The sequence below is a fragment of the Lepidochelys kempii genome, chromosome 3 (genome assembly GCF_965140285.1).
Source record: "Lepidochelys kempii isolate rLepKem1 chromosome 3, rLepKem1.hap1, whole genome shotgun sequence".
Classification (NCBI taxonomy): Eukaryota; Metazoa; Chordata; order Testudines; family Cheloniidae; genus Lepidochelys; species Lepidochelys kempii.
This window is the reverse complement of record NC_136382.1, coordinates 157,276,821-157,297,732: the sequence shown is the minus strand read 5'-3', so window position 1 is coordinate 157,297,732 and position 20,912 is coordinate 157,276,821. Positions and strand designations below refer to the sequence as shown.

Genomic DNA, 20,912 nt, shown 5'->3' with positions numbered 1-20,912 from the left:
TCAAAGTGCTTCACAATCTTTATCCTCGCAACGCCCCTGCAAGGTAGGGCTATTATCCCCTTGCTATTATCCTCATGTTACATGGGAAACTAAGGCACAAGGAGGCTGAGTCACTTGCCCACAGGAACTTTGTGGCAGAGGAGGAGGTTGCACCCAGGTCTTCTGTGTCCTTGGCTAGTACCCTAACCCCTGGGCCATTCTTCCTCTATCTGAGTAGTAAGTTAGTACTCATGGACACTAAGGGTAGCAGCTGGAAAAGTGGAGGAGCAGCTATTATCATTTGACCAGGTAGCTCATCCTAGGGGCAACTGGAACCCCAGTCTGGGAACTACTGCCCTATAACAAGCATATGGTTTCATAGGGAATACTGCAAAGCCTGAGGTGAGCTTGTTTCTTCATCTAAGGCAAAACTGGAATGTTAGGAGTTGCAACTGTATTTGCCTCAGTAACATCCTGTAGCAGTGAGGTCCACAGGTTAATTTTATGTTGGCCATAAATGTGTGCTCTGGTTTAAATTTGCCTTTAAATGTCCTCAGGTATCCTCTTGCCTTTAATTAATGTTCATCTTGTGTTCATGTGCTATAGGAAAATTAGAGACATTTCATAATGTTAGAGCTCGAGTTAAGGTAACCAGGAGCTTTTGCTCATGTAAGAGCTGACTGAAGAGATGGACCCCCTCATGCCTCCCGGTGGTGAAAGCGCTGCCAAACTAGTCCTGCAGTTGCACACACAGCCCTGGATTCTCCTCTCCCCTACAGTGGTGTAAATCAAGAGTGATTGCAGAGAAGTCAGTGGACTTTGAAAAAGTTTGAAACCAGTGTGAGCAGAGAATCAGGCCCACTGTGCTTACTAATGCAGCAGGGATGATTAGACAAAGTTTGAAGGCGTGATTCTGAACCAAAACACCTGAAAAGTGTCAGCACAATCACAGGGTGTTTGGGATTCACAAGCATTCTTAGAGCTCTCTCTCTCTCTGCAAATAAATGCTAGAAGGCTGTCTTTTTCTGATGTGACTCTTGTGGTGTTTTTTAGGGACCTGAAAAGCAGGCTCAGCCCAGTGATACCAAAGGTAGGAACATGTGAAAAATGACTTTGATGCTGGAGGTGTGTGAATCAACATTATGGATGTCCTGGCACCAGCCACTAACCAGTCTCTTTGCTGCAACCCTACTCTCCTCTGCCCACCCCACCCTGCCTGTTGCCTTCTCTTCTGCCACCTGCCTCACATCAGAAAATATCATATGGCTTCTATATAAATCCATGGTACACCCATATCTTGAATACTGCATGCAGATGTGGTGACCCCATCTCAAAAAAGATATATTGGAATTGCAAAAGGTTCAGTAAAGGGCAACAAAAATGATTAGGGGTATGGAACGACTTTCATATGAGGAGAGATTAATAAGACTAGGTCTTTTCAGCTTGGAAAAGAGACAACTATGGGGAGATATGATAGAGGTCTATAAAATCATTGACTGATGTGGAGAAGGTAAATAAGGAAGTGCTATTTACTCCTCCTCATAACACAAGAACTAGGGGTCACCAAATGAAATTAATAGGCAGCAGACTTAAAACAAACAAAAGGAAGTATTTTTTTCACACAATGCACAGTCAACCTGTGGAACTCCTTGCCATAGGATGTTGTGAAGGCCAAGACTATAACAGGGTTCAAAAAGGAACTAGATAAGTTCATGGAGGATAGGTCCATCAATGGCTATTAGCCAGGATGGACAAGGATGATTTCCCAACCTCTGTTTGCCAGAAGCAGGGAATGGGCGACCTGATTATTACCTGTTCTGTTCATTCCCTCTGGGACACCTGGCATTGGCCGCTGTCGGAAGACAGGATATTGGGCTAGATGGACCGTTGGTCTGACCCAGTATGGCTGTTCTTATGTCTCTGGGCACAGCTCTGCCACCTTTGTACTGAGCTATGAGAGGGAGTACTCACAGAATAAGTAATCTATCCATGTGAGGGGCAGTTTCAGAATCAGGTCTTTAATCTTTAATTTGTGTTTTTCAGATGCATTTTCATCAAGTAAATCGCTGTCAGCAGTAGAGCTGAGTTAAATTTTAGGATCTCCTGAAACTATTTCTGAATTCCAATCAAATTCAATAACTAGTTTTGAACAACAAAGGGGAGGGAAGATGGAAAAAGTCGAAATGGTGCAGCTTTCCATTTTGAATTGATGATTCATTTTGAAATGTAGCTAGATTTAATTTTTGTAAAAACCACATGAAAAGTAAATGTAACCTGTCATTCGACAAGAAACAAAATTTCTGTGTTTTCATTTCAGTGAGAAAAAACAAAATATTTCCACAACAATTTTTCGTCTGATTCATTTTAGTTGGGCCACCAAACTCAATAATCACTCATTCGCTCCACCCTAGACAGTAGCACTATCACATTCCCCAGCATGGCATTCTCTCCCCTTTCCACACAGGGATTTGTCCATCTAATATAAGGCAGGGATCTGCGGAAAGCTGATTGTCAGACTGGGTGATCCAATTGGTCTTTGCAAGAGTCTAGACCTGATTCTGAATTATCTGGTTTGTAGCAGTGTAACCCCATAGAAGTCAATGGAATTACACTTCTTAAACTAGCAGGAGCTCAGAATCAGGCCCAGATAATTACAGCCCAGGTACAGTACAATTGTCATTCCAGCTGCAGAATTCTCTCTCTCTGCACTATGGTGCATTCTACAGTACAGTCCTCTTCTACTTTGGAGCTTGGGCTGCACCTGATTCTGCTCTCTCACAGTAGTGTAAACCAGGAGTGACTCCTTTGAAGTTAATGGTGTAAGTGAGAGACTCAAGCCCTTTCTAGTCATTAATTTTCCAGTCAGCTATTAAGCTCTGTTATGGAGAGAGAAACCTATTGTTTATGCTATTATCCAGTTACACTAACAACCTTTCACTTTCCTTAAATAATATCACTAACCAACAACCTGTATTTTGCCATATGCAAGTACAGTACCCAATCCTGCAAACTTCACCCAGGTGGGTGGTCCTTAGTAATTCCGTTGGAGTCAGAGGCTACATGTGTGTTAGGATTAGGCCCTAAAGTATTAATTCACTGCTGTCTAGGCAATCTTCCTCTCAAGCAGCTCCCATCACTTCTCCACTCCTCTTCTTGAATTTCTGCACTGGCTTCCCCCTTTCTTCCACTTCCAAAGCTCTCTACAACTCTATCCCTGCCTATGGGCCAGCTGTTAACATGGTCTAAAATGGCGGCAAGCCATTGACTTCAGTATAGTGACATCAGTTTGCACCAGGTGACAAACTGGCCCTGATTACCTCCCATTTCCTGTACGCCACCTAAAATTCTCTCCTCCTGACACCTCCATTTACTTACTTTTTAGTTTCACGCGGTTCCCTATGCTGAGAACATCCTACCGCTTAAGAGAGGCCAAGCTCACCCCCTCTTCTTCAAATCCTTTCTGAATTCCCCCCCCCCCCCCAAAAAAAATAAAAAATCCCTCATTCTACAAAGTTATAAAACATCCACACACCACTTCCTGCCTGATCACTATTGTCTCTCTTCTTGTCTTTAGATTGCAGGGTCTCTGAGGCAGCCCTGTGTGCTTTGTTGTACAGACCTTGTCCATTCTAAAGTGCTGCACGCAGCTACAGAGCTATGTGGATAATAGGGTTCTGGGTCTGGCTCCCATGGCTTTTGTCACTAATTTGCATATGTACATGTTTTGCTGTGATCCAGGACATACCCAACCAGAGTCAAGACAACTCCTCTGAAAACATCTTCCTCAGATATGCTAAACAGGTACCCTGAATACAGCCGATTATAAAAAAGACAGGTGGAGTTGAAAAAGAAAAACCTCCCATCTTGCTATCACTCCATGTAGAAATATGTTTTTGGAAATGTGGGCTTAGCATTCCTTAAGTGGATACCTTCAAAACAGCATTGATTTGGCTGCCAGAATCCACAGAAAAGTAGGAGAGATAGCTGGAATGGAATGGACGGCTCACCATATTAGGGGATGATTGTTTGGGGTTTATTTAAACAAGCAATTAGAAATAATCCTTGGATATTTTTTCCCTCTGATCAGAATGGTTTCCAGCTTGCACTTGCTGCATTTGGAAAGCAGATATCAGTCAGCGTTTGAGTAATTGATTCCAGCTCTCTCTGAGCCAAGCTGTGTGTGTTCACAGGAGATGCTCTTAATGGTTTAATAAACTGTTATAAAAGAACTCCTTGACTTAGTCAAGAGAAAAATCACTGCCAAAAGCCTTTACACAATAGACCTCTCACAGTTAATAGTTATATCAATGCATAAAGGTGAAAAATGACACAGTCTGTCACACAGAATGCCCTAGATGGGCCTTGGGGAGCGCTAGGGGCAGGGCAGTAAAATTTTACATGACTCAGGCAGCTGAGAGCTACAGCATCAGTGTAGAGCAGGAGTCAAGGATCTGATTCTGAGCTCACACCAGATTTGCAGCTGTGTGACTCGACTGCCATGAGTGGAGTTACTCCTGATTCACAATGGTGTAAGCAAGTGAAGAATAAGGAAAGGGTGTGGGCGGGTAAGGAAGCCTGGTGCTTATAAACTCGTGTGCTTTGTTCTGCATTAGGGTTCAGACATCAATGCCTCGCAGCTGCAAAGGCTCCTCAATGAAGTGTTCCTGGAAGGTAAAGCTCTTTATGATCCAGTTAATGGTGTTTTCCTACCCTGGATCTAGTGTGATCTAGATGGAGCCATAGATGTAACCCTGATGGTCCCAGGAAAATGCTCAGTAGGATTGGTAGGCCTCTGATGAACTGAAAAACCTCTCTGGGGTTCCCTTTATGCTCAATTTTTATTAAAAAAATAATGTTTGCACAGCTCCAATCCAGCTCGGCACTTAGCCTTTCCTAGCACATTGCTGTCCGCATGCTCAGAGCGGCTGCTGCAGCTTAAGCTGCTGAGCTTTGGCATGCCCCTGTGCCTATGCGCGCTCTCTAGTGGGACCAGCAGCACCTCTCCTTTTCCAGTCCTGGGTCCCCACATAGCCCTTCCTCCTGACCTGCGGAGTGCCTTGCCGATCCAGGACTAGATCACCACACAGCTCTGCTTAGGCCCCCTCCATGATCTGCAGCATACCTGCTTTTTTATGGGATCCAGTCACAGGTCCTCACACTGCTCCCACTCCTTACCTCTCACACAGCTCTGCCATGTCATCTCCATGCCCCCCTGCAACACTCCCTGGTGGAAGTCTAGTCCTGGCCTGCACCACTCCCCCTACCTCTCAGATATGGGATACAGCATGTGACAGAGACCAAAAAGGAGGGGTAAAACAACAGTAGAGGAGAGAGATCACCAAATTTCTATGGGACCTAGTTACCTTTCAGTCACTGCTGAATGACATCCCTCAGAAGGGGTTCATTTGAGACATCTCTCTCTCTCACACACACACACCCCTTCTCCCCCTCCCCCCCCCCCCAGCTTCTCCAACACACCTCAGGCCCGACTGGCAGCATCCCGTGCCCGGTCCTGGGGGTCCTTTAGTGATATGAACCACTCGGGACAAGACTAAGATCGACCTACCTGTCCTAACAGTGACCAGGTTGGAGCCCCACTCTCTGGAGGTAGAGACTTAACCCAGTGTGTCTTTTGTTCTTTGTCTGATCAGTTTTGTTTTGTCAATTCTTATAGATCAAATGGCCAGCCTGAGCGGAGGATTCTGCTTTGAGTCATGCAGAGGCATTTTAGCTCTGATGGATGTATCCTTTCAGCAAAGGCAAAAAACTTCCCCTCAGTGCAGCCCATCCTTTCCTTCAGTTGTGGCTCAGCTGTTCCCCCTGGAACAACCTGCAAATAAATATTGGCCACAAGCATCAAATAATTTTCCCGCAATGTATGCAGGGCTTTACTATGCACCCTCTCGCTGGGGCTTGGGATCTGCTGTCAGGAGCTCGCTGGGTGCTGTAGGCCCTTCCCTAGTTACTTTAAAACCTATTCTATTAATTACATAGTCCTCATCTTCCAAACTCTCCAGGCACTATGGTTAACAAGCCTTGGCCCCAGTCCTGGACACATCACAGCTTCTAAAGGACTAGGTTGGGATTCACTAAGATCCACTGTATAGCTCAACCTAACACTACTTCTTCCCATCCTTCCTCTAAGGCTGCCAAGCTTGGCTTGCCTGTGAACTGGAACGCCAAGCCTGCTGCTCTAAGTTTATGTCAAGACCAATGAAGCTATGATTGTCTTTCCCCTGACATCAGCCAGGGCTGCAGTGGCCAGCAGCAATGTGTCACTGCTGAATCACAGGCGAACGCCTGGCAAACTATTCATCCTTTGGTATACCTCTTCTAGTTAGATGGATGGCATAGTCTTCCAACTGTTAACAAGACAACAGTGGAAATGCATTGCTGGCCATTGTAAAACAAGAGAGCTCCTTGATGAAAACATAAATTCTCCCCGCTGTACGCTCTCATGCTGTCCTTTTGTTCCGGGCCCTCAAATAACTCCGAGACAGTGCCAGACCATTACAGATTGCAGCAAATGAATAAAAATGACCTGCAGCCAGTTGCTTTCTTTCCAGCATTCCTGTTACTGCACCCTCGACAGGCACGGAATGCAGGACGCATGGAGGGTGCTGACACAGCCACTTTTCCCACCCACTTACTCCCGCACCCCCCATTCCATGTTTATTCCAGATGGATTTTTTTCATTCACTACATTGCTACCCACTCCCTATACAGTGTAACCTATACGGGCCCTTAAAGACTGGAGCAGCCTCTTTCAGCCAAGTTTGAGGGCAGCACCACCCACTTACTCTTTAAGGGGGCTTTGCGTTCTCATGGCTTCGGCAGCCCTGAGAGAGGCAGGGGCCAGAGGCAGTCTCACTGCAGGGAACAGAGCAGTGCAGGAGGACTCGCAGGGTCAGACAGTGCACCTCCTTCATGGAACTGCGGAGTGTGTGGAACCCACACACCTTGTGGGTGTGGTGTTCTGTCCCATCTAGTGGCACAGAGAGAGGGAGGTTGATTGATGAGTCTGCTCTACAGCCTTTGCTAAGAGCCAGTTGGCTTTTAGCTCATGTGGTAGAGGCTCATGCACTACGCTCCAGCAGCCCCAGGTTTGAGCCTGCCGCCGACCGGGGGGGGGCGCTGTCAGCCTTGCATGTAAATGCCTTGTGCCAGTGTAGGAGCAGGTGCAATATAGGGTAGATCCATGTGGCTCTTGGGGGCTAATACCATGAATGGGGCTATGACAAGTCTCCACCTTATGCTGAGGAGGCTCTATCCTCCCCTCCCAGCTCAAGCCTGCGAATGACTGCAAGGCTGCTCCCCACTCCAGTATGTTCAGAGAAGGCAAAGGGAGGCGTACCTGGCTTAGCTTTAATCTAGCTGTTGTTACCTATGCTAACAGTGCAGCTGTGGCAGCATGGGCTAGCAACCTAAGTACCTACATTTGCAGTTATCTGTGCAACAATCAAGTTCAGTAGCAGTGTCGACATACCCAGAATCTAGCTACAGGTAATGCCCGGTGGGCCCCAACCACCAGTGAGGAGGTTGGGGATTTAGACCACAGCACCTTTTACTCCTCCCCAAAGGTGGCTGCATTTCCATGGGGCCATGCATACATTGGATTTATAGCCTCATGATCCGTTGCTGTGAAAGGCACTATATAACTTTGCTGCTTAATGGCCCTCAGCTACATTTACAATTTGTCACGTTTATTTTGTGCCTTCTATAGCTTCTCACACTGCTGCTCAGAGCAAGGAATACCTTAGCCTTCCCCAGCTTAAAGCCTGACATTCCAACCTTCGTGGCAGCAGGATTCCTTTAGCAGGGCTCTTTTCACATGGGGCGGGGGGGCTTCCTGTATCCTGATCCTAGAAAACCCAAGATTAGCTGCCATTGAACATTTAAGCCTTAACCACAGATGCAGCTCAAATCTAATGGAAGACTCTCCCTGCAAGAATTTAAGCACCTCTGGAAATACCTTGCTAAGTACAAGGTATATGTGAGCTGTCAGTAACCCGTTTGCTCACCTAGTGCTGCATTTTTAATCAAGGGGATGCAGACACTATGAAATTAAAATAGTGTGGGGGAAAGACCGCAACAAAGGCTCTGAAGCTTAATAGATAAAGCATCTGCCTTATAATTCAAAAGTAGGGAGCTCAAATATTGGATTGAGAGGCCTCCGTCAAACATTCTGAAGAGTAAGAACAGGTCTGCCAAGGACTAAGTGCTCTGCCTGTATGGCAGATCCTGAGGAATAGGTTAGAGAAGGTGTTGGGTTCCCAGTCCTGCACTTACATACACAGGAGTAATTCTACAGGTCAGTGGGACTGTGGTGGTTCATATGCAGTGGCAAGATGGTGAGTATCCCTGAAGAGTACAAGCACTTAGACTGGATTACCTATTATCCACCATATGTTTCTGTAAAAGGCTATTGCCATATTTCATGGCGGCCAGTCAAATTGCACAGGATAATGCAAACAATGGAAAGTCCATGCTCCCTGGCCAATACAGACTTTGGTTTTCCACTATCTTCTCTAAACAGTGCCAATACAGTAACAGGGCTCCTTCCCCCACCCCCGGCCTCACCTTCTTTAAGAGACTCTAGGACAGAGTAAGGGACCACAGAATTAGGAAAGACATTCTGGTACAGTCAATGTTCCTTGGTTTAAATTTCACCTATTACGCCCCCTTAAATTTGTTTGGGCTATCCTGAACAACTGTTCTCCATGCTTGGTTTTTACATCCTACCAACGTTTGGTGATGGTTAGTATCTCACAAGATGGTTTTTGGCCAAGCTAAACATACTAGGCCAGATCCTCATCTGTTGTATAAGTGGGCGTAGCCCTATTCAAGCTGATGGAGCTGAGTACATAACCTATTGTATTTAGAATATGGAGTGTACAGAAGGATGTCACCCCACCTAGTGCCATAAAAATGAGGTCTGCAACTATTCTTTTAGATGAGTCATTATTGATGGGCTCTTTGTGTTGTTGACAGAGTCATGGAGATGCAAGCTTTGGTTTGAACAAATAAAACAGTGCAAGGGAAGTACATGAAAGGCCACACCTATATAAACATTCAGACGTGTTTACCCAGCAGTTCCACCTCAATGCCTTTGTTGGCAGGGGGATATCCCAAGGTGATCACTGCTCCCCTCTGTCTTCTTTCTCCCCTTGTCTCAGTGCACTAGGCCAGGCCAATGCTCTGAAGGAGCATTAACATCAATCCCTCGCTGCCCCCATCAGTAAGCCCCCTCAGTCCAGGAGCAAGGATCACCCCGCTTTCCAGATTTCTGGAAAGTTGTCTTTTTTATTCTAGTGCCCCTATCAGATGTTGCATTGAGTTTCCACTAAGCTAATTCATTAAGGAGAAAGTGAAATGCATTGGCAAGTGGCCAGTGTGCTAGGTCATAGCACAAGTTTGGGCCACTGACGTTGGCTTAAAAGAAAGAAGCTGAATTCTGTCAAAACGGTTTCCAGGATATTTTCAGGAGGGAAGAGGGAACCGGTTCTGGATTCCTGGACGTCTCAGATTTGAGGAATGCAGTACAGAGAGCAGGTATGGTCAGCTGTGCTGTGAAGAGAGGGGTAGAAAGATGAGGGTGGAAGGATTGTATGGAAGATCTAGTGAGATCCTGCTCCTGGCATAATCTGCGAGTAATGCATCTCACAAAGACAAAACTGTCACTGTCCATTCCCCGTGTAACCAATCCAAAGAGAATGTTTCAGGAAGAAGCCATTTCCCCTGCTGAGTGGTCCTGCAGCACAGGAATAAATTGGAGCATTATTGAGATGGTGCTGATGATGAATATTTGCCAAGTGCCAGAAAGGCCAATAAGGCTCAGCAAAGAGGCCAAAGAAAGCATGAAGTTCCATCTCACCCCTGGAGGTGCTCTCTCTTGATCAGGGGACAGGAGCAAGGCAGTTTGAACAGCCACTGTCCTGCTAGTTCATTCAGTCTCTCTCCAGGGCTCTGACTGATTATATAGGAGAAAGCTGCATTGAAAGACCTTTTATTTAGTTTGCACTGACCTCTGTTGGCTAGACTAGTGCTGCAATTTTAAGCAAGCAAGCCGGTTTCTGTTGCATGATTGAATTTGTCTAGTTCTATCTGGTTACATTTTGTATATGCGATAGGATATCCCACAGGAAGCTCCTGTCCAACAAATCTGCATTAGAGATTCTTCCATTTAGCTAAATGGCCATTTAAGTTGCATTAGCCAATAGAATATAAATTTTTCCCCTATGGGGATCTCTAGTCAAAACGTAATCAATGGAAGCCACAAAGTTGGTGGACTTTTTTTCAGGCGGAAGATATAACATGGTCTCTAGAAACTGAAATTCCTGATATGTCATCAGGGTGTAGCAAGAAGCTCTGAGTTCAGGGATCTGAAATGTATCACTGTTGTAATAAAGGCACTACGGTATAAAATATGCAGTAAGATTGCACACATGCAGATACTGAAGGGATAAACAAGGAATATTAAAAAATTGGCAAATTCAGCACATTGTGCCCTCTAAGCAGTTTTTGAAAGGGAGACACACTCTGGTTCCCCAGCACCTTGCTTCCTCCCACATCATACTGCACAGGCCAGATTCTTCTCCCCAAGAGCCTGCCTCCCTCGTCCCATGCATGGGTTTTTCTTAGCAGGGGATGGGGAGGAGTAGGAGGAGAATAATCAGACCCAGTATTAGCATATCAGTGCCTAATTAACCCCAAGAATGCTGCTAAATATAGGCCCCAATTAAGCATGTGTTGAAACATTTTGCTGGAGTCCATCAGTAGTCAGCAAAGCAGGAGCTTATCCTAAACATTAAGGCCTCAGTTAAGAAGGATAATAAGCCAGATCCTCAACTGGTTTAAATCTGCACAGCTCCATTGGCTTCAGTGCTGTTCTACACCAGATGAGGAACTGGCCCCATCTGTTCATAAGCATCAACCTGATGATGTGCTTGGGATGCTCAGTGATATAACGGAATAATTTCCAACCACTTAAAATGAAAAGCCACCCTCTTAAAGCTTTAACAAACCCAGCCAAAGGGATCTGAGCACAAGGGCAAAGAAAGGGCAGGGGGTAGGTCAACCCTTCTAGGGCCAACAAGTGAATACACTCATGCATGCCTTTGCAATTAAAAGGGTAGGGGTATTTTTGAAGAATGGGGAGATGTTGACAGAGATGGATTTCAGGGGCAAGTACATGCCATACCCCAGAACTGCCCACACCAAACTCCTGACCACTTACAAGTTTAAGATGGGATGGTGGGATCCTTAGACAGTGCCTGGAAGTCTTGAGGGCAGATTTCAACAAGTCTGGACTCAAGGAGATCCTGAGCGTAGCCAGGTTCTACGCGTTTAAGGCTATAGTCAGTGCTCTCTTTACATGTCCACGGCCCGCGATGGATTAACAAAGGGGAATGGGATTAGTTGCTTTACTACTGTGATTCTTGCTCACACGTACGAAGTGAAAGTGATCTCCAGACTTGAGGCTGGGAAGGAATTTTGACTGGATTTTATTTGTGAGGGCCCTCAAGGAGGCATTAAGCAGGGATGGGTCACTTGGTAGGTGTACAAACTGGACATACATAGCAGCCTCCGTTCCCTGCCATTTCAGAGGATGGCTGGACCTTGTTTCTTCCTGTTGCTATCATGTTCGCTGCCCTTTCTACCTCTTGCTCATAGGCCTGGCTGTCGATGACCAGCTCCTCCATCTGATGGCTCTGAGGTACAGCGATTCCTCCATGAGAATCTGTTTCCCCGATTTTGTGTGCTGCATGATCCGTCTCAAAACCATGGCAAGTAAGTCATGCTCCTGGCTAGCTAGAGTCCTGTGAGGGTCTCGGAACATGGAAAATACGGGCTTACACTGCATCAACCACATATCACAATATCCTTAGCACTACAGGGTAAGGCAGTACAGCCTAATGGCACTGGCTGCCTGCCAGCATAGGGAATTCATTGTCCTTGCTGAGAACCAGGGAAAGATGCCTATCTATAGGGAATAGTTTAGAAAGAATGAACCTGCTACAATGCAGGAACTGGGCTAGGTCAGTGTCCCTCTGCCTTTGGGGACTTGACACTAATTTACCAGACACAGGGCCAGATTCACCCATGGGGGCAGCTATTCTTTCATGGGAGATTCAATGCCGGGAGAGAACAACTGGCAGGATCGCTGTGGATGATGTCCTATGGAGACACTGCTAGAAGAGAACAGTTTTTCCAAGCATGGCTACATCAGAGCCCCATCAGCCCAAGAGATGTGCTGATTTAGTGTATTGCTTGGCTGATCTGGCCCCAACCCCTGTGCGTGCTGCCCTAGTGGACTCTGGGCCCTTAGTGGAGTGGAGGTGGTGTGCAACACACACTGTTGTCCCCTTCTCCCACCCCACTGGACTTTCCATTGCTGGAGGCATGTGGCCTGGGCTGTGGGCCTTGTACTGGGGGAAGCCATGAAATAAATTGGGCTGTAAAACGTTGACTGTCCTAGGCAGCATCTGCCACCTTTAGTCAGCATTGTGCATTCTAGCCTGCAACAGAACTTGGGTTGGAGCGATTTGGAGACATGCAAGCTCTGTTGAGTAAAGGAGCACATACAACAGTATCAGAGATGGGAAGGGATGGGGCACTCATGACCAACAAAAGAGGCTTGTCATTAAGGTTAGGAGGAGCCTTGAGTACCAGTCACAAGCCTCAACTGCAGCTACTAGAGACCTGTTCTACTGGAGAATATGAGCAGTCCTCATTGACTCCCAGGACAGCTGGTATCCTGGGTCCAAATCCTCAAAGGTATTTAGGCACCTCATACCTATTGAGTTCAATGGGCCTTAGCCATCTATATACCTTTGAGGATCGGGGTCCTGGTGACATGGACCAGTGATTGGAAACCCAATGACACCTTATGGTGCTTTCAGGCATCATTTCAAGGTTGGGAAGCAGAGTCAGCTCAGAGTTTGAGAATCTCCAATTTTAACTCAATGAAAAAAATGTATACAATAGAACAACAACATTAGAAGCTCAACATTTCCAAGATGATTAACGTCCTTCACTGTGGGTGGAATTTCTTCCGGCTACAAATGTGTCCATTTTTGCATCTTTTTTAACAAATATATGGTTTTATAAAAGCCCCTTTGCACAGTAAGTGCTGGTAGAAAGACCCTTAAATCCATTTTGAAAGGAATTGCTGAAAGTTCCACTGATGTCTATAACAAGCACCTAAAAATGCCCTAGGGTCTTTGAATTATCGTTTTCCTCAAAGTTTAATATAATACATTTTTTTCAAATATTTCAAATCTGTGAAGAGGGTTTTTTCAGGTGAGGATAACCGAGCCAAATGGGAATAAGACGCAGTCCACCTTCATGATGTGAATACAGAAGGGAAGATAAAATTTGTCCCCATTAAATTGTTACTCATATTCTTAAGATAACCAGAGTGATGCGACCTAAACCAAAAGCAACTTCTACTTTCAAGCCATACTTAAATGGAGATAGAGAAGGCACTAGTGACTCATTTCCTAAAGTAGGAAACATTAGTGCTGCACATTGTTCCTAGGAAGACACCTAAGCCTGATCTACATTGATACATCATGTCAGGAAACCAGGTTACAGTATGGTTGTACCCTTAACCTGGGACCTGATGCACCGAGTCACAGCACTGCTCAGGTTTGGCCCAGCTGCCTCTCTGTCATGATGACAGGGGCCTGGCTGGCCAAAATTCGAGTGATCAGCGCTACAACCTTGGAGGAACCAACCCCAGCCAGCCCCCCACCCCCCGGCAGGAGCCCACATGCTGGTATACGCAGTGTACTTATTTAGTACTTTTTACATTCATGTATATTATATATTGTGGGCAAGAAATATTTAGTGAGCCATATTCTTTTGATACTAAATCTATTTACTGAGTCACAATAGGCCATCAAAGTTTACAGATGGATCCTGGGCCCAAAGAGGTTGAGAGCCACTGGACTAGATGGCCTTTTGTAGTCCTTTCTAGCCCTACATTTCTATGATTTTGGATCTTCCAACCAGCCTTGAGCTTTTTTTTTTCGGGGGGGGGGGGGGGGTTCAAAAGATGTTTTGATTAGAGTTGGGCAGGAATTAGGCATATCATAGGAAATACCAAGATTTTTAGGTTTGTTTTCATTTTGAATCTGAACAAAGGGCAAATTTTAAAAAAAAATTTTAAAAAAGGGTCATGTCAATTGAAATGTTCCACTTCAACTTTATTTTAATACAAAATAAAGTTTTGAAATGAAAAAAAAAAGCAATGTTACATTTCAGCCTTATGGAAATGCTGCCCTTTGATCTTTTTCTAAACGAAATTTCACCCAAAACCACCATGTTCCCATGAGAACCATTAGATTTTGATGAATCAACATTTTCCTACAGCCGAACCTTTGGTTGGAAAACTTTTGACCACCTTTAGTTTTGACAACTACGTGAATTGAGACAGCACCTGCCGTTACTAGTTGATAAGCCTGCAAGACTTAATGATCACCTGTGAGTTGCTTCAGAGAAAACCGTGATCACCAGGTGCCAGTGGATGGGGGGGGTGAATTCCCGCCCACCCCATTGTGAGCTGTATTATGTATGTGTCATGACCAAACAGCAAGTGTGAAAAATCAGCACAGGGGGTAGGGGGTGATAGGCACCTATATAAGACAAAGCCCTGAATTTTGGGACCGTCCCTATAAACCTGGGACATCTGGTCTCCCTGTGAATCTTCAGGCATCAGCCAGGGAGGGAAACAGAATACTGGACTAGATGACACTGGGCTGTTCCAGAATGGAAACAACTTTGATCTTATATGTTACAAGTTCCTCCCACCTCCTCCTATTAAAGTCAAGCTGTCTTTGTTCTCCCTAGGTGTATTTCGTAATTTATCAAAGGATGGAAAGATTTGCTTTACTGCAGCAGAGGTGAGGAGCCCTCATTGCATTTGTGCCCTTTGCTGCCTTCATAGATTCTTGTTCTCCTCCTCAGATCCAAAGTGGAATCATTACTAGTGCCGCCTTCTCTGAATCACTTTCGAAAAAGCTGGCACGAGGGGTGTGGTAAGATCTTCTTATGTAATTGTGCATTAAGGGTGAAATCCTCGCCCCACTGAAAGTCAATGGCAAAACTCCCATTGACTTCAATGGGGTCAGGATTTCACTCTAAGGAGGTCTCTTACACTTACACTGAAGTCATAGGTGTGGCTGCAGCATGCAGACATACATGAGCTAGCTTTGATCCAGCTAGCTTGGGTACCAATAATAATGAAGCCACAGCAGCATGGGCTAGAAGTACGTTCTTGGGGTACTGGGCAGGCTAGTACAGCCCCTGCTGAAGTCCATGTGGCCATAGCTTTGCTGCAATTGGTACCTGAGCTAGCTAGGTCTATATGCTACAGTCAGAAGTGTGACCGCGATGCTGACGGTCTCCTGTGTGCTTTAATCTAGGGTAAGTGGCTACTCCCACCTTTCTGACTCCCCTGATCTTCCTGTAGTACAAAGAACATAGCTCCATTAATTTACATTGAGCTAGGCAGACTTAGGGCCAGATCCTCAGCAGATATATGTATATAGTGTTTTCTCCTCTCACTGACACCAGTCTTTCATGGACGTAACTTCAGTGGAGTTTCCAGTGCAGTCAAGGCACACCCTCAGGTGTTTATCTGTCATCGTAGGAGTGTGACTGTAACTGGGTTTAACGAAAGAAATGGAAGACAAATAGGCACCTTTGCTTTCTGTCTTTAGCGAGCTACCCCTCTGGCTGTGCTTTAAAGTAGGCTGTACCAAACTTATCTCATCTTAAAAATACTGCCATATGCTACCATAATAATCCAGAACACTGCATCTTTCCAGAGCCTTTGGAACTATTACTGTAGAATGCTGTAATATTTTTCTTTTATGAAGTTGCCCCAATCTTATTTGGACTGTCCCCTAAAAACCACCTGGCCCCAGTTTGGGTAGCTCAGTAGTATGGCTCTTAGTTAATTACATCTTCCCTGCACAGTACAAATGACTAATAAGAGTGCTTCAGCAGGGGTTCACAGCTTCCATCGTTGCATGGTCCACAGGATGATCAGGTTAGAGCTATCTATGCTCTGATTAATCACCATGCAGACCACCTCCTCTTCCACTTGCCGTCACCCACCATCCTTGGCAGTTACTGATGTAGAAGAGTAACATTAGGAAAATATTTAGTGCAATTTAGCAGCCAGAAACAAGGAAAATCCACCAGCATTATGTCACCACCGTCCTCCCCATGGACCACAGCACGAGAATTGCTATGTTCCAGTATTTAAGTGCTAAGTTATTATGCATCTGCTTCTTAGATTTACTCTAACTATCTAAATGCATTTTGTTTGTTCTTCCAGTGGATGATTTTTACCATGTACTGCTAAGGCGGCGATATGGCTCTACATTGCTGGTAAGGAGTCACCTCAATCCTGTACAAACACAGAGGAGAAAAGTTCCTAGCTTGCCGTGACACACCTATGCTCTAATACACTGTCAGACAACCGCACCCACCTGCACTGGGAGACAATGTGCTGTGATTATAGGTAACAGAGATAAAACAGGAGGCAGTCTGGCTGACAGAAAAGGGACTAGGAAGAAGCAGAAGGCTCCTGAGTTCTTGTTGCCACTGACTTGTTGTATGACTTTGGGCAAAGTCCAGTGATTTCCTTATCAACCCAGCTGGAAAGTTGAGCTAAAAAAAAGCAGGAGCTTTGCTGAAATGCAGAAGCTGCATCTGATGTGAGCTTCCCTCGGGGAACGGAATTATAACCAAAAAAAATCTGATGTGTAAAAAGAAGCTATGATGGAATTCCTTCTGCCTCTCTCTGTTATTATTGACACAGAATACTGAGATGCGAACACAGAAAGTACATAAAGCAACTGAGCACAGAGGACTCAGAACTATGGCTGACATGGGTCTTAGCTTGTCCTATTGTGTTCAGGGTGCAGGATTCATCCTGACTTTTCCCTGTGGAGTTGTGCTATGTCCTACAGGCTTGTGACCGGATTCTGCACAGTACTGATCATCAGCTCACATTGCTGTCAATGGGAAGTGAGGGTACTCAATGCCTTGCAGGAATAGAGCCTTGGCTTGCACTATATTAAAGGCCATGCTTTTAAACAAAGAATTAAGAGTTGCATGGTGGGCCAAGTCTTCTGCCCAGCATTCTCACCTTCCTGCGCACAGCCAGCCCCACCCCTCACCACCTCCCCTATTAGCGTGGATGGAAGATCTGTGTATCCATGGATACTCAGCTAACTGCCTCTGCCAGCCCATGCCATACCCTCTCCTTTCTCCTGTATAGGGAACGTACATGGAGCAGGGCTCTGTGCTCCTTGCTGAGTAGCAGAACCACACCCCTTCCCCACAATCACAGAAGAGGGGGTTGCATTTGCTCCAAGTTATAACCTGTACTGTTAGTTTTGCATGCACCAACCCTGTGTCTGCACATTCAAGTGGGCACTTCTGTACAAAATCAACTCAGATATGTATGTGTAGAGTGTGCAATTGCACGCAACTGCATGTTTGAAAATCTGGCCTGTCAAAGTTTCCTGGGTGGGAGCCCTTTGCTGGAGTGTGGGGTCTTGGTGCAATGAAACTGCCTTGTGGTGATGCTCATATAGCAAGAGGATGGTGTTTGCATTACAGCTTTAATACATCACAACATATCCGCATGTAAATATCACACCAGGACAATATGAGGACCTTGCCCTGGGGGAGTAAAGTTGGTTGAGTTATCCATTACAAACAATGCACCAATTTTACTCTTTTCTATTCATGAATCATTCATCAACTGATCCCAATTCCTGCAAATATCATGAATTATAATTTTCACCTAATAATTGGATGAATGAAATTCAGCCTATGGGGTGTTCACGAACTGTTCACTTTAGTGACGCATTAGCTGTAGCATGTGCCTGGTCACTTAGGTCACACACAATTGTTTCTGATCCCCACCGAGAGGGAAACTCTAAGCCCCAGAGGCTAACCAGTAATGAACACAGGCTGTGAGATAATGCACCACAAAGTGCTGGCATTCATGGAACTGTGAGCATTTGCGAACATTTTCTCAGATCCCTGCTTTTTGTCCCAATCCTTGTGAAGACGACATAGGATGCCTCAGGACAAGACAAACTCATCTGAGTACTCTGACTTGTAAAACTTTTCACAAACGATTCTTTGTATTATGGTTACATCCTGAGCCCACAGTCATGAGTGGGACCCTACTCTGCTTAGTGAGGTACAAATTAATCTGACTGCAGGTTGGGGAGGATCCAGAGATGAAGTAAGCTGGTTTGGGCCAGTACATCGTGCTGGACCAGCTTCCCCAGGCTGGTGCTTTAAAGGGCCCGGGGCTCCCCGCAGCAGCCGAAGCCCCGGGCTCTTTAAAGTGCCGCCAGAGCCCTGCCACCTCTACCCCAGGGGCTCCAGCAGTGGGGCTCAGGGGGCGCTTTAAAGGGCCCGGGGCTCCCCGCAGCAGCTGGAACCCCTGGCCCTTTAAAGCGCCGCCGGAGCCCCACTGCCAGAGCTCCTGGGGTAGCGGTGGCAGGGCTCCGGTCCCTTTAAAGTGTGCCCCGAGCCCCGCTGCCAAAGCCCCAGGGTAGTGGCGGCAGGGCTCCGGCGGTGATTTAAAGGGCCAGGAGCTCCGCTGGGGTAGTGGCGGCCAGAGCCTGGGTCCCTTTAAATCGCCCCTGAGCCCCAGGGCTCCCGGCCGCCTCTGCATCTGGTAGCTCTGGGGGAGATTTAAAGGCCCCGGGGCTCCCATCTGCAGCCAGAGCCCTGGAACCTTTAAAATCTTGATTTAAAGGGCCCAGCCCCGCCTCTTCCAGTTGAGGTCATGCCTCTTCCGGTTGATGCCACACACCCCTGCTCAGGACTCCGGAGTACCGGTAAGTCCTTTAAGTTACTTTCACCCCTGGGAGGATTGTTTGTTTTTAGCCAGCTATGCAGAGAACAGAGTTCAGAAAGAGACACCCCATTGCTGGCCACGGGAGAAGAGTATGTACTGAGGTACCTAGCTCCTGCAGAATTCCAGTGGTGAATCTGGGCATGGGTTGTTGTGCACATGGCTTCTCAGCAGGCCTTGCAGTATTGCAATGATCTATGAAGGGGAGACACAAATAGTATCATTATTAGTTTAATAAGACATTGCCCTCTGGCTGCCTCTAACAAGCCCTTCCTCCCCATTCTGTGCAGCTCAAATGCTTCTTGATGTGATGCAGCCCAAGTGCCTTTCATACAAGAATTATCTATGTGGCTTTCAACAAGCCAAGCAGCGCTGATTGATGAGCTGGGCTTTCTTGGACCAATAACACATGGCTAGCAGTATTCATGTTTGTGAACATGGACTCTTTCTTAGACAAGCTGGACTTCATCTGAAGAGGAAGGGAAGGGAATTCTAAGAGACGCTCATGGAAGAAGACAGGAAAGCCTTGGGAAGAACATATTTGCTCCCATTTCATCCATGGATAAGGGATGTTTGGAAGTATTGTCTACAGGCGGTCTCCCATCCTCATACATGATAGTGTTCCTGATCAGCCTCAGGAACTGGAGTAAATCAGGATTAACTCCATGTACACTACTGTAAAGCAAATGCTAGCAGACTCAGGTCCTGTATTTTCAGAGAGATCACTGTTTAATTTAATGGAAAATGTTTGTGTGTAAGCAGAATTATTCTGGGGGTTTTTTTTGTTTTTTTTTTTAAGTCTAAATACCAGAACCATTTTGTGAGGAAATTAATTACATATGCAGATAAAACCAGGACTTCTTTTTTAAATTAGACACTCTACATATTTAAAGAAACTAAATTGATCAGAACAGGGAGATATTTGTTGCCAAAACAAAAAGGCAGGTTGGAGCTAGTCAGTAACATTGATCCCCCTTCCAGGACAAATTCAGTCAGAACTGGTAGCAGGCCCATCGCTTAGAACTTTCTAAAAATGAGACCGGACAGTGCATTAGGAAATTGACAATAGGGAACAATCTTGCTTGGCAACAAGACAGACTGGATAGCCCAATAGATCTTTTTCTAATTAGCAGCTTCTATACATCAGACTGGAAAGGAACAAGTTTATTTGAATTCCACTCTCTCTCTCTTTGTCCTAACGTCTTAAAACATGGGAACTAGTTTTTCCTCCAAAGGTTACAAAAGAAGCATGGACCGTCCCTAGCCCAGGCAAAAGATCTGCTCATCGGCTCTTATCATGATGATTAAAAACAAACTAATGATATTTTATCTATCACTTTTAAAAAAAAAACAACCCGCGCCCATGCAAGCTCTATTTGCGCAAATGCCAAGAAGGACGCAAATATTGGTGTATGATGGCTATTCAGTGTTGTCATGGCAATATCACTCTCAGAATACTTCAACAGAACCTACAAAACAAGTTTCCTTCAGACTTTCTAGATGCAAGCAGTGGATTTACTCATGTGGCAACATGACATTCCATGCTGGAGCAGCTAATATGTTAGAGTAACTCCAAAGTGTGTCTCACATGGAGCATTCAGTAAGATACAGGGTTAGTTGGGGCTGGTCCTGCTTTGAGCAGGGGGTTTCACTAGATGACCTGCTGAGGTCTCTTCCATCTCTAATATTCTATTATTATATTTCTAAAGCATACACCCACAAAGCATTAGTCAGACAGGCAGTGTCACTGATCTCAAATGTCAAAAAAAAAAAAAAAAGGTTCACGAAGACTTAAAACTATTCTGTTTCAGTAGTTTTCTAAGCAGACAATTCTTCATTTTTCAAAGTGTGACTAAGCTAACCCAACCAAAATTGGCAACAGAAATTAATTCCTCCAAACTGAAAAACAAAGCCAAAAAATGGTTAAAAAAAAAACCCGCCACCACGCAGGGGCTCAGCCCTGGCGCAAATTAAGCATCGGCTGCCACCTAATCCGAAATTCACTCAGTGCCTGAATATTTGCAGTAAAAGTTCC

At 45.5% G+C, this 20,912-nt stretch overlaps 1 protein-coding gene across 1 annotated transcript in view; it reads left to right on the top strand.

Moving 5' to 3' along the window:
• The window catches only part of CAPN13 (calpain 13), a 62,445-nt gene extending 45,663 nt beyond the window's left edge, over positions 1 to 16,782 (top strand). The window contains exons 13-21 of the mRNA XM_078851973.1: positions 1,033 to 1,069; positions 3,718 to 3,780; positions 4,593 to 4,650; positions 5,654 to 5,721; positions 7,898 to 7,966; positions 9,420 to 9,531; positions 11,653 to 11,769; positions 14,833 to 15,020; positions 16,328 to 16,782. Coding sequence (XP_078708099.1) covers positions 1,033 to 1,069; positions 3,718 to 3,780; positions 4,593 to 4,650; positions 5,654 to 5,721; positions 7,898 to 7,966; positions 9,420 to 9,531; positions 11,653 to 11,769; positions 14,833 to 14,972 — 664 coding nt within the window. The 3' untranslated portion in view covers positions 14,973 to 15,020; positions 16,328 to 16,782. The remainder of the gene's footprint in view (positions 1 to 1,032; positions 1,070 to 3,717; positions 3,781 to 4,592; positions 4,651 to 5,653; positions 5,722 to 7,897; positions 7,967 to 9,419; positions 9,532 to 11,652; positions 11,770 to 14,832; positions 15,021 to 16,327) is intronic.
• The last annotated feature ends 4,130 nt before the right edge of the window (positions 16,783 to 20,912 follow it).